This window comes from Harpia harpyja, chromosome 13, assembly GCF_026419915.1.
Source record: "Harpia harpyja isolate bHarHar1 chromosome 13, bHarHar1 primary haplotype, whole genome shotgun sequence".
Classification (NCBI taxonomy): Eukaryota; Metazoa; Chordata; class Aves; order Accipitriformes; family Accipitridae; genus Harpia; species Harpia harpyja.
Genome location: NC_068952.1, coordinates 22,019,822 through 22,032,093, shown reverse-complemented (window position 1 = coordinate 22,032,093; position 12,272 = coordinate 22,019,822). Strand labels below are relative to the sequence as shown.

The 12,272-nt window shown below is 41.3% G+C and overlaps 1 protein-coding gene across 7 annotated transcripts in view; it reads right to left on the bottom strand.

Annotated features, from left to right (window-relative positions):
* Window positions 1-12,272, bottom strand: part of LRFN2 (leucine rich repeat and fibronectin type III domain containing 2) — a 164,324-nt gene that overhangs the window by 35,109 nt on the left and 116,943 nt on the right. For 6 of the 7 annotated variants that reach the window (XM_052805881.1, XM_052805879.1, XM_052805882.1 and 3 more), the window contains one exon: window positions 5,248-6,637. In XM_052805881.1, coding sequence (XP_052661841.1) covers window positions 5,248-6,617 — 1,370 coding nt within the window. In that variant the 5' untranslated portion in view covers window positions 6,618-6,637. Of the gene's footprint in view, window positions 1-5,247; window positions 6,638-9,174; window positions 9,256-12,272 lie in introns of those variants that run through there. The other variant, XM_052805884.1, reaches the window with a different exon arrangement.

The window sequence follows — 12,272 nt, the reverse complement described above, 5'->3', positions numbered from 1 at the left end:
TGTATCAAGGAGCCAGAACTGGACACGGTACTTCAGGTGTGGCCTCACCAGTGCTGAGTAGAGGGGAAGGATCATCTTCCTCAACCTTCTGATAACACTCTTCATAATGCAGCCCAGGAAACCATTAGCCTTCTATATGGTAAGGGTACATTGCTGGCTTATGTTCAATCTCGTGTCCACCAGGACCACCAGGTCCTTTTCTGCAAAGCTGCTTTCTAGCCAAGTGGCCCCAGCATATCTGGTGCATGGGGTTACTCCTCCTCAGGGGCAGGACTTGGGATATCCTTTTGTAGAATACCATGGGGTTCCTCTCAGCCCATTTCTCCAGCCTACCAAGGTCCCTCTGGATAGACAGCATGACACTGGTCTATCAGCCACTCCTCACAGTTTTGTGTCATCAGCAAAATTTCTGAGGCTACACTCTGCGACACCATACAGGTCATTAATGAAGATGATATTAAATAGGATTGGATGTTGAATAGGTTGTGGGTCGGTATTGACTCTTGACTGCTAGTTACTGGTCTCCAACTAGACTTCATGCCACTGATGACAACCCTCCTGGCTCAGCTGTTTGGCTCATTTTAAATCCACCTCACTGCTTATCCAGCCCATATTTCATCAGCTTCTCTACAAGAATCTTATGAGACAACATCAAAAGCCTTAGTGAAGTCAAGGCAATCATCTACTGCTCTCGCTTTGTCTACCAACCTAGTTATTTCATTGTAAAATGGTTTCAGGTTTGTCAAGCATGACTTTGTGAATCCATGATGATGACTCCCAATCACCTTCTTGTCCATCACATTCCTGGAAATGGTTCCCAGGATTAGTTGTTCTATCACCTTCCCAGGGATTAAGATGAGGCTGACTGGCCTGTAGTTCCCTGGGTCCTCCTTCTTGCCTGTTTTGAAGATAGGAGTGATATTTGCTTTCCTCAGGTATCTTTCCCAAGTGCCATGATTGTTCAAAGTTAATGGCCTCACACTGACATTAAGCCAGATCCCTCAGCACTCTTGTGTGCATCCCATTAGTGCCCATGTATATTCAGTCTGCTGAATTGGAGCGGCATGAACCATGGCTACATATGCCAGCCAAGGGACCTTATTATGTGACAGTAGCTTAAAAAAATCACTTGCAGTTCTCAGAGAAATTTTAATTTCCACTTTAAAAGGGCCTGCTTTCGTAACCTGTTTATATGAACAGAAGACATAGATAGCAATCCATTATCTTCTCTCTGTAGCACCTACTGCCCGTGATGTGGCTTCATAATGTTAACCAACAATTCCCATTTTCTCCATCCAGAGTAGCATGGGCAGAAAGATGAATAGGACAGTTAACGAGAGTGAAGAGGAAAGAAAAGTTAGAATGAATAAGCAACATAAATCAGTAAAGGGAAAAAATAAAGGACAAGGAAAAAAAAAAGCAAGTAAAAAAAAACAAACCCCAAACAACCAAAAAGCAAAATGAGCTTTCTCTCACTCTGCCTAGAAAGAGGAATCCTGGTTCAGTTCCAGGTGAAACAATATCAACTTGACAGCAGGATTACTAAAAACAGTGCAAGGAAAAGTCAGAGAAAGAGAAAGAGCTAATTGGGAGCGTACATAGATCAGTAAAGCAATGGTATTCACCTGTGTGTGAGATGCAACTCCAACACAGGCCCCTGTTGTAGGATCTTTTTCAAAATGAGCACAGGTCAAGGCACAAAAAGGAAGCTCTGAGATACCACTGAGAATTAAATGCATGCTCCATTAAAGAGAGAACAATCCTTTCTGCTAACAATGTGGAAAAGATAATATAGCATGTCACCTCTGAGCAGCTTCAGGTTATTGTTTTGGTGCCAGTTTTAGGGACAGTCATTGTCTTTGCAAGTTGACATTGACCAAGCTGCCTCTTTGAGACATTTGCACAAGCTATCACTCCCTTCCCTCCAGCTCTCCTTCTCACTCTGGGAAGTGGAACAGAGTGCTGATCCAGGACCATTTGATCAGTAGCAGAAATATGCATCCTAAATCCACTGAAAGAGATAAAAACCTGCTGCTAACTTCATCAATGGCCCTGAGACAGCAAATACAAGGGAAGGTCAGATGGGGGAAGTAGACAAATGGTGCTCCTCCTGTTAATCCTCATTATGATGGCACTGGTGTATCCAGAGCCAAACTTCAGATTCTGACACCATTTCAGCTTAGTAAAATCAGGAGGCCCAACAGACAATGCTTGTCACCACCTCCCACACCTTTGAATTTTCATGGGGCAATTGCACTCCACCGTGCTTCCCTTTGCACCATCTGCAGCTCCTGCAAGTGGAAGACCACAGCTGGGATGGAAGCAGAAATGGGACTGGTGTCCTGGGTAATTATCAGGAGAGATGCTAATGTCAATAGGGAGGGAAGAACTTGAACTTTCACTTTTTCACTATGAGTACAACGTTCATGAAAAATTCTTAGCAGAGAATGCAGCAAACTTTTGTCTTTTGTGCATACATTTCTTACTAGTGAGGCAGGATTCCTTCAAGCTGAGCACAGCCAGTGTGCCTCAGTCCTGGCACACCAACGTATCTTAACATATATTAAGTGCCCATCATTTTAGCAGCTAAGCAGTATCACATCCCATTTAGCACATACACAGAATTTTATAGACCAGAGCACTGTAGAAATCCTTTTCCCTTAGGTTTTTCTACATGCTCATTGCAGTGATATGCATCTGACCAATTAAAGCAAAACAGCTTTAGTTAATTAACTCTAAGGGACTGAGTGGCTCCCTGACTGAAAGTCATAAGAGTGGGTTTTGATATTATGAGTGCCACTGATTAACTCTCAGACACTGGACAATTCACTTCATCTTTCTATGCTTCATTTTTCCCTGGTGCAAAATGTAGATAAATAAAATTTGTTTTCTTTGGTGAAGTGCTTTTGAGAGCTGTGAATGAGAAGAGCTATGCATCATCAATGAATCCTCAAAAAGACCTGATGGGAGATTTATGGAAATAGCACTGTCCTCAGGGTGCTTCTGGAAAACTGAGCCACAACCAAGTAAAGCAACAAAGGGCCAAAACCTCACTGAGAGGTGACAGTGGGGACAGGATGAGAATTTAGGGTTGCCTGAACCTTAACAGCCACTTGTTCCTCCAGACTAGGCTGGCAAGATGGCATCTTTCTCTCATTTCTGCCCATGGCACCTGATTCTCACCCCACCAGCTACTAGATTGCATGTCTTCACTTCCACATTGTTTTATTTACCCTGGCCATCCTCCCCCCTCAGCAAATCAACACATCCAACCACTTCCAACACCTGATAACCTCTGCAAATTTCTCTTTCTGGCTTCGGGGATATTCCTGTTCACTGGGCTGAATTCACTATACAGTGTCATATGACTATACACATCCTTCAGAGTATTTTTTCAGACTTCCACTGGGCTCAAGATCTTAAATACTGCTGAGTTTTTGCCAAAAGCTTTGCCTCAGGAAAAACTGATACCAGCATATTTCCTTTCATTCTATTCCTAATACTCTATCATTACTCAGTTTTATCTTATCCTTTCATTCTACTTAACTCCATATAGTTGCAAGTCCCAAAACTAACACACCAGTTCCACTGTACGTCATTAGCCAGAGCAAGATAAATAATTTCCACCTGCTAACTGATTTGATTAGTTTTGTAACTGAGGAATGGAAGTGAACAGAACTGAATTTCCTCAGGTTCTGTCAGTATTCGAATAAATATCCTTTTAAAAAAAAAAAAAGTTCTTTGGACTTGCTGGTCAATATTCCTACTTTTGGCAAAGAGTGAGTAAGTTTGGAGTAGCTAAATAAATCACTTTATTTTTTCTGTTCTACAACTGATTGAGATAAAAATATTGCTTGCACAAAATTTTGTCCATGTCAACTAAACATTCAGTTCTGAAAAATTTTAAAATTAGATTTCATTGTAAGAGAAGTGTGAGTGAAAAACATCACATGAACATTTACTACCTCTCATTTTGACTTTCTCAGGGTAAAGAAAACTATATTATGGTAAAGAAGAAAATAGCAAGGTCTCTTCTGGGATCTGGAGGCTGAATACCGTGACTTGACTAATGCCTCAGGTCTCACTGCAGGCGGTAGGAGAAGGACAGAGTAGTCTGCAGGCCAGCAGATAATAGCCCCAAGCCTACTGAGGAAATCAATGGCTTTGACTATGTTTTGGCCAGAGTTTATTCTCAAATTAGAGTCAAAACCCAAATCCCATTATTCCTCTACAAGATCCAATTTTTCTCCACAGGCTTCAGGATGCTTATAAAGCTACAGGAGTTTATGTGTTTGGTTCTACTTTGCCAATAAGATTCTGACTTCTGCTGGTAGCTCACATACAGTCAAAGAGAGACCAGCTCAATGCATCTGATATTGCTGCCTTTGCAATAAAAAGGCAGGAAAGGGTGGTTTCTAGGGATTTATCACTAGCATGAGCATACTATGTCAATCATTCTTCCAAGACAGAAGGAAAAAGCAGTAACACTGTTTTCCTGTACTGTTCCTACCCATTTTTAATCCCTAAAATTTACTGGTTCTTTACTGCAAGAGTGACTCTTTCTTTACATCATTAAAAGTCGGAGGAGTTGTAGAACTGGGGGAGCATAATGAACATCCAGGGCTTGCTTTTGAAATTATCTCTATCTCTTCTTGCATTTAATATGGTATAAAACATTAAATGTTCCAAAGTTGTCAGCCATTACAGTTGTATAAAACAGATGTTAGTGAAGTAAGAAACGAGCTCTTTCATATAGGTGAAAAATCTTTTGCTAACAACCCCAAATCTTGAATTGCAGAATAATTAGAGCCTGTGTTATGGGTAGACAGCACAAACTTCCTCCCATGTTGCTTCCTGTCTCAGTAGTATGTTTCAATCGCACCTACAGAAGGCGGAAAGGGAAACTTCTGACTTCTAGCCTGTCAAGTTTCTTTCTTTGTTAAGCCTGGTAAGGAGGTTACCAGCTGCGGTACTATTTTTTCCCAAATTGGAAATTTTACTGAAAACAGCTGCTGTTACAGAATGAATATTACGGAGATCTGTAAAGTATGACTTACTTAGAAAAGCAATGAACAGACCAACAGATAAACTGACAGATACAATACAAACTTATCAGACACTGCTAATGCTACTGGTGGCAGTGCTACCTCATTTCAAAGTCCAATCAGTGACTTAAGAGTAAAAGACTTCATATCCTGCTTTCTGCCCCCTGCCATCATCAGAGGACCAAACAGAAATTGCATTTACCTGTAGATCAGGACTTCGTCATCTGAGCAATTATACTGCAGCTGATACATTTTTACCCGAGGGGCCGACTTGCTCACCGTCCACTTGACCAAAGCTGAGGTAGTGGTCACATCTGACACCAGGACAGCCCTTTCTGGTGGGCCTTTTGTTTCCCCACGATTAGACTTGCTGGAGCTGGTGATGTCCGAGAGCCTGGATTTTGGGGCTGCTCGGCCTGTGCCGTTGCTGAGATGGGGGAGCTGAACAATTGAGAGCTCAATCGTTGCAGTGGACTCTCCAGCAGCATTGGCTGCTATGCATGTGAAAGTCCCATAATCCTTGGAGGTGGTGATGAGGATATCTAAGGTGCCATTGTCATAGACAGCTGTCCTTGAAGAGTTCCCGATGAGACGGTCATCAGGGGCTACCCAGTGAATGATGGGGGTGGGATCCCCAATGGCTTTGCATTTCAGTGTGGCAGTTTGCCCTTCTAAAACCAGCAACTTGTGAGTATGTTGTGTAATAAGAGGAGGCTCACAAACAAATTCTTCCTCCCGTACATACCAGAAGTACCTTCCCTTTAGACCTGGAGGAGAAGCACAAGTTTCCATATCGTCATCTCTGTCAAGTCGCCTTAACCACAGTAGCTCACAGTTGCAATGCAGAGGGTTGCCCCCAAAGCTAAGAGACAAAGGTGGAGAAAACGGGGTAACAGCGAATGGAATTACTTGAGATCTGGCAAATATAGGGTCAGGGGGGAGCTTCTGAAGTCTGTTGGATGTTAGATCCAATCTGGCCAATTTCTGAAGATCTGCAAATGTCCCCTCTGTAATATAATCTATCAGGTTATGATCTAAACTGAGCTGGTGCAAGTTTATCATCTTCCTTATAGATTCCCAGGGAATGCTTCGGAGGTTATTGTAGGAAAGGTCTAAGTCTTCCAATGTCAGCAAAAAATCCTCAAAGGCTTCATCAGAGATGCTGCTTAGCTGGTTGTTGTTTAAAATCAAATGCTGAAGGTTAATTAAGCCTCTCAAAATATCTTCTCCAATGTCAGGCAGCCTATTGCTGTCCAGATGTAAAGACCGAAGGCTCTCCAAGTCAGTGAAAGAGTAGGGCTGTATGTAACTGATGGTGTTTCTGGACAAAGTAAGGTCAACAAGTCCTGACATATTGGCAAAATCCTGTCGGCTGATATTAATAATAAAGTTGCCCCCAAGTCGGAGTTCAACAGTCCTTCGATCTATGTCTAGCGGTACAAATAGGAGACCCTTGGAGGGACACAAAGTCCCCAGTGACTCAGACAGGTTCTGGCAGACACAATATTTGGGACAAGCGTTGACCATGACAGCCATTCCAAACACCAGGATGCTGCAGAGCAATTTTTCCATGGTAAATCATGCAACAGTACCTGCAAGAAATGAAAAGAATTATAAGGAACATCAGCAGTTTTGATGTAACTATCTTTCCTCTTATGTTTTACCTAATATCTACCTCCAAAGAGACTTCACAGTGCCTCCTCTCAGGAGTCACACCTAAAGCAGTCAGCACTCTGGGATGGGAAGTTTAAGTGTTATAGCAACATGTTTCTCCACATAGTGCATTTCTTTCTAAAAAAAAGTGATTTTTGTTCCAAATCTGAATGGGATTGGAATTGTTAACACGTATGCCTGGTAATAGGGTCTTGTGACTACCTATTTTCTAGTTACAGTTTTATAATTTTTATTGGGTAGCTGGTAGAGGACAAATCCTGCTGTCAGTGTGCATGGCTTACTTAAAACCCTGAAAGATTTCATTTGGAATAGTGCCTGCTTCTTTGAGGGTAGAAGCTGTCTTATAGTAATTACATACTGCTGCATAATAATGTGGAATTAGTCTTAGGGCTGAAAGAGCTGATTTTATGGATAAAAATAACTGCATATTTACCCTTCAGTAATGTGGTTAGTAATGACCATGTAATTATCTGGCCAGTCCTGGGCTGAGTCAGTTCACTTGCCAACCCATAACAAAATTCATGATAGGCAGCATAGAAAGCAGAAATCACTTGCATAATTGTGACCTGGATTCACCCTGCGCTCAGCCAACCTATAGGAAGGATGACATCACCTAGCTCCAAAGAGAAGAGATGTAGGGGAAACCTGTGTTACCTTAGGCTCCTAGCAAGCTTTCTGATGACCTCATGCTCTCATGCTGCAACCCTTTCTGTTGTAGTGACAGCAAAGCTCTCGCCTGCCTCCACAGCCCTCCCCTGCATCCTGCCCATTTCTCTTTGCACTATTATCTCCCTTTTTTTTTAGCTCTCACATGTTTTTCCAGCTTAAGCTAAAAGGTATGTATCTTTGAAGAATAATGAAATGTATTTACAGGCTGACTCAAAGGGCCAGTTGTGGCTGGGGGAAGTTGCAGCCCTCCTTCAGGTTTGGGAATATCTTCTTACATGGGTTTTCTGACATTCTTCCCACATGTGTGGGATATAGGTAAACTTGTTTTCTTTCTGCCTCACCCTTGCCCAGACGCTGCTATCAAGGAGGGCTGAGGAATGGGCAGATCATTCATTTCTAACCCTCATTTTCCCTCTGAGGAAAGGGGCAGGTTGACAAAGAGCTATATATTTGTAAGGGATCTCCCAGGCTTTTTTGCCAAGATGGTGTGCTCTAGTCTCCAAGACCCTCACTTGTGGCAGTAGCTATGGGCACGATTCAGGCTATAATTTCCAACATGGCCATTTTGCCTCCATCACCCTACCATATAACCTTGCATCACTGTCCTCAGTCCTTGGTATACGCTCCATATCCCTTCTCAATCACGCAGGTGCTCATACACTTAGCAGGTTTGGGGCACTTGTGTTTCAAGAGTAGTCATGGCACAACAAGAGATGAGACACCCTCACGTTTCAGCAATTGCCCCTCTAGTGCCTAAGTGGTGGATGGCAGGCAGTCACCTGCGCCTAAGCTGGTTCTCTTACTGCTGTACACATGACGGGATAATACACAGTGTCTTGTAACAACTCCAGTAATTAGTACAACAAGGCTATTCAAACTTTAGCAAACATACAATGCAAGAAACATATTTCACAAAAAAGTCACATCACAATTATTTACACTTCATCATACAGCCGAAATGACAGTTATGCAGATGTTTTATAATAATTAAAAGAAATGATAAAACTTAGTTATTAATCCCCCAGTAACACATACCAAACACAAAACAAAATTTATCACTTCAGCAATTTTTTTATTTAACTCTTTAAACAAGTCTTGCCCCATCTCCCTGTGAAAGGAACGAAAACTAGGGCCCTATGTGTGGGGCTTTGCCCAAAGGTAGCCAATTACTTTCCTGGGTAAGGTGGTTTGGTTTCTCCTCTATGGAATTTGTGACATGACTCAGAAAAAAAGAGCTGTAGAAATGCAAGATGTTATGAGTGCTGAACTATGTATAGTATGTTCTTTATGGCGAGGTCTTCTGTATGGTGTGATGTTAGTAATTATATACTGTTATTACTATTTCATAGGAGAGGAAAGGACTGAAGCATCTGTGTTTGCTGAACTCTGCAAACAAGATGAAAGCAAGATACTTTTAGAAAGGATGGCTTGAGAAGAGTAATCTTACCTTCAATAGTAAATAAAAGGCTACTGAATAAAACACTTGGAGATTAGCAAGTATGTTATTGATGCAAATCTGTGGCATACTTAGCAAAAAGCTATAAATATCTCTTACATTATTATCAATTGGTAGTTTACTAACAGGCAATTGGCTTTTTGAATCTTAATTATAATTGTGTTCTGCAGATTTAATGTATTACCCTACCAGCTGAAATGATAAACAAAAAGCAGTTTAAAAGGGGGAGAAATAGATACAGTTAATTAGTAATAAGCCCTTTCATAGCTTCTCCCTCATCTACATTCCCACCCTCTGAATATCTATTCAAAAATGTGAATGCACACTTACGAGAGCAGTGTCTCCTTTAAGTGTCCCAATTCTCTAATCACATTTTTTCCGGATGCTGTTAAATATCACAGTGCTTTGGGGAGACCGTTGACTCTAAGCATCAGAGTAAAAAGTATTTGTAAAAAAAAATGGGGGGAGGAAGAGAAGTTAATTACAGAAAATAGGGACTGCAACACTGAGAGGAGGCTGTGAAGCAGGAGGTCTAAACGGCAAAATAAGCCCTGATGGGGAAACCATCTGTGGATGACTTGAAAGCGCATCATCTGCCTGTGTGCGCTTGCATGTGTGCATGAAAAAGACACAGAGCGCGCAATATGTGCTTTTACCAGCAGGAGGGCCAGTCAGTAACAACAGTACCAGGATGGAAATATCATGGCTACTGTCATTCCAGTTATTGAATGCATTTGAAAGTATTAATGTAAATATTGTTTGTCTGCAGAATAAATTTTTAGTCTTTGTGATCTTTTGTCTGCATCAGTATTTCAAGCTTCTGAGCCTTGGGTTTCTCTATAATGTAATCCTGAAGTGACCAGTTCACAACACAGCAAATAGGGTACAAACCCAAAGGGCTAATTATAGGACATTGGAGAGAACAGAGGTGGACAGGACTCCTTAAAGACAACGTGGGGTTTCCATGGGGCAGCTGGTTTTCCTTTTTCTCTCCAGACAGACAAAGCACCTGGGCCACAGATGAGGTAAGAATTCTCGAGTCTGCACAATTATAACAGTATCTTCTAAAATCTAGACTCTCCCAGAAAGTCATAGCAATTGCTAGTTGCCAAGGGGATGGATGTATAATAAAAACTGTTATGATTTTGGTTCTGGTAACTTTCATATAAGACAGAAAATAAAGTGTCAAGTTTAGGGTCTGGTTTTGCTGACCAGTTTGCTCACCTTGTTCCCAAAATCTCTTGTGACCTGCAACAGGAAGCATTTTATGGGCTGCTAATGGTAGCCTTGTGATAAGCTCACCATTCCGATTTACATTTTAAAGGTATCTATCCGACAGATAAAATAGATTTCTCACAGCAAGTCAGTAAATCTGGCAGAGTTTCTGTCTCAGCCCAAGATGAAAAATAGCCCCTTTAGTCCTCTTATAACATGGATTGGTATGAATTAATATGTGCGAGAGTCATAAAGCTTGGTGTTTTGTATTCAAATTTTCCTCATAAAGATACAACTTCTGAGATTTGGCATCTCATTTCAGGATGTCTCTGAGGCATTTTTTAATTCTATATTCATTGAGCTTTGCATATAAATTCCAATAACCTTTGTGTACCACAGCACCAAGTACAAGGTAACTGTCAGACAAATAAGCTATAGCTGCAGCATACAGGCTGGGGAAAAAAAGAAAGACAAAAAAAAAAAAAGAGAGGTGGATGGATAAGGGCTCTGATTCTGCTGTCTCCAAGTGCCCTGGGACCCAAATTCCAGGGACTGTATGGGTGAGTTAATATACTTTTCTTCAGCTTTGTAGGTGCTGTGGAGGAACTGGATTTCCTTTTCTGGGAGCTGCTCTTTTCCTTTTTCTTAACCTTCTCTTCTCTCTGGTTTCAGTGAACCTCTGTGACTAGGAAATCTACCTCCTCCCCCCAGCTGCAAAGCTTGAAGGACTGCAGTGATGGGTGAAGTTTCATGCATATTCTCTGAAGCAGTTTAATTTAAAATGTGTAAAATGGGATGGGACTATGTCAGGACAAAAATTACTCCTTAATCCCTTGCCTTGCCAAAAACTGTGTGGGAAAGGTAGGTCTCGTTCTCCCTGATCCATGCAGGTAGTTTATGTCTAATTCACCAAGCAATGACAATGGCTATAAGGAAAGTAAATGTCTCTGCATCTGAATCTGTCCTCAGTACTACATACATTGAAACATGGGTTGGGTGTTAAGCCACTGCTAGCTTTATGAGCATCTGTGAGACTGTTCAGGTGTTTAAAATCAGTTAGGTATCTACGTGCTTACAGGCTCTAACTCAGGATAACTAACACTACTTCTGTTTAGCTTTTGTCTTTTGTGTTTGCCTAGGCTTCTGCACTCCTTGGGGGTAAAGCTGCTCGTCATCAGGTGTACATATGTATAGTGCAACTTAGATTTTGGCTAGGCTTTTTTAGGAGCTAGTTTTATTGAAAAGAATTAATAGCTCTAACATGTGAAGTGCTTGCTTTCTCCAGCCACCTTACATTTCATAAATCATAGAGGGGGAACATTTACAAGCACATATTTCTCCAGGTATTTGTGGCTGTCTCTACTAAGCTCCACCCATATTAATTTGACAGATAATGCTTCCACAGTAACAGAAAAAAAAGAACTCTGGATTAAGCATAACAAATTCATTGCCTTTTGTACAACTTTTTCTTGAATACTGCAGTCATAGCAAGGTTGCAATCAAAAATATTTTACTGCCCCTGTACCATCATGAGGTTCATTTATGCGGTTTGCTTCATTTGAGTGCTGTTCTCTTGTTTTCACCTTTCCAAGCAGTTGGGGGTCCATCCTACCTGCTCTGTGCTCCCCAGACCTGGAAGCAGTCCTAGTTTGGTAGTATTTAGGACAAGCTAGGCTAAAGAGGTGTATGCTTCCAAATGAAATTAACTCATAGGATGGTCTTAAATGTAAGAATGTTTCTGTTATGATTGCAGTGTTTAAAGAACTGGTTGTAACTGGATCCAGAACAGAGGTAAGGATAGTCCATAAAAGGTAATTTTCAAGAGGCCTCACTCTGTGAAGGCTGATTTAATCCATCCAACAGATCCCCAAGGAAATAACCCAGTATTTTCTTCAGCAGGGCTGTCTCATACAGGAAGACACTGGCCTCTTTCAGTCTTTCATTGGCAAAACTTTTGTCTATTTGTGTGCATTTTTGGGAAGCTTTTCTTTATTTTTCATAATGTTTTCCTGATCTTTCCCTGACACTAATCATGTTATTTCTTTCTTTAAGTACTAACTTTACCCAATTCCTTTACCATTCCCAAGACTGAAGCAATGCGTTTATCAAAAGCCCAAATTATCAATGTAGCTAGTCAGGTGCAGAGCCAGGTCAGATGTAATTCACTTACAACAAGGTGTAAGCCTGTTAGATCCCACCTCACTTTTATTAGC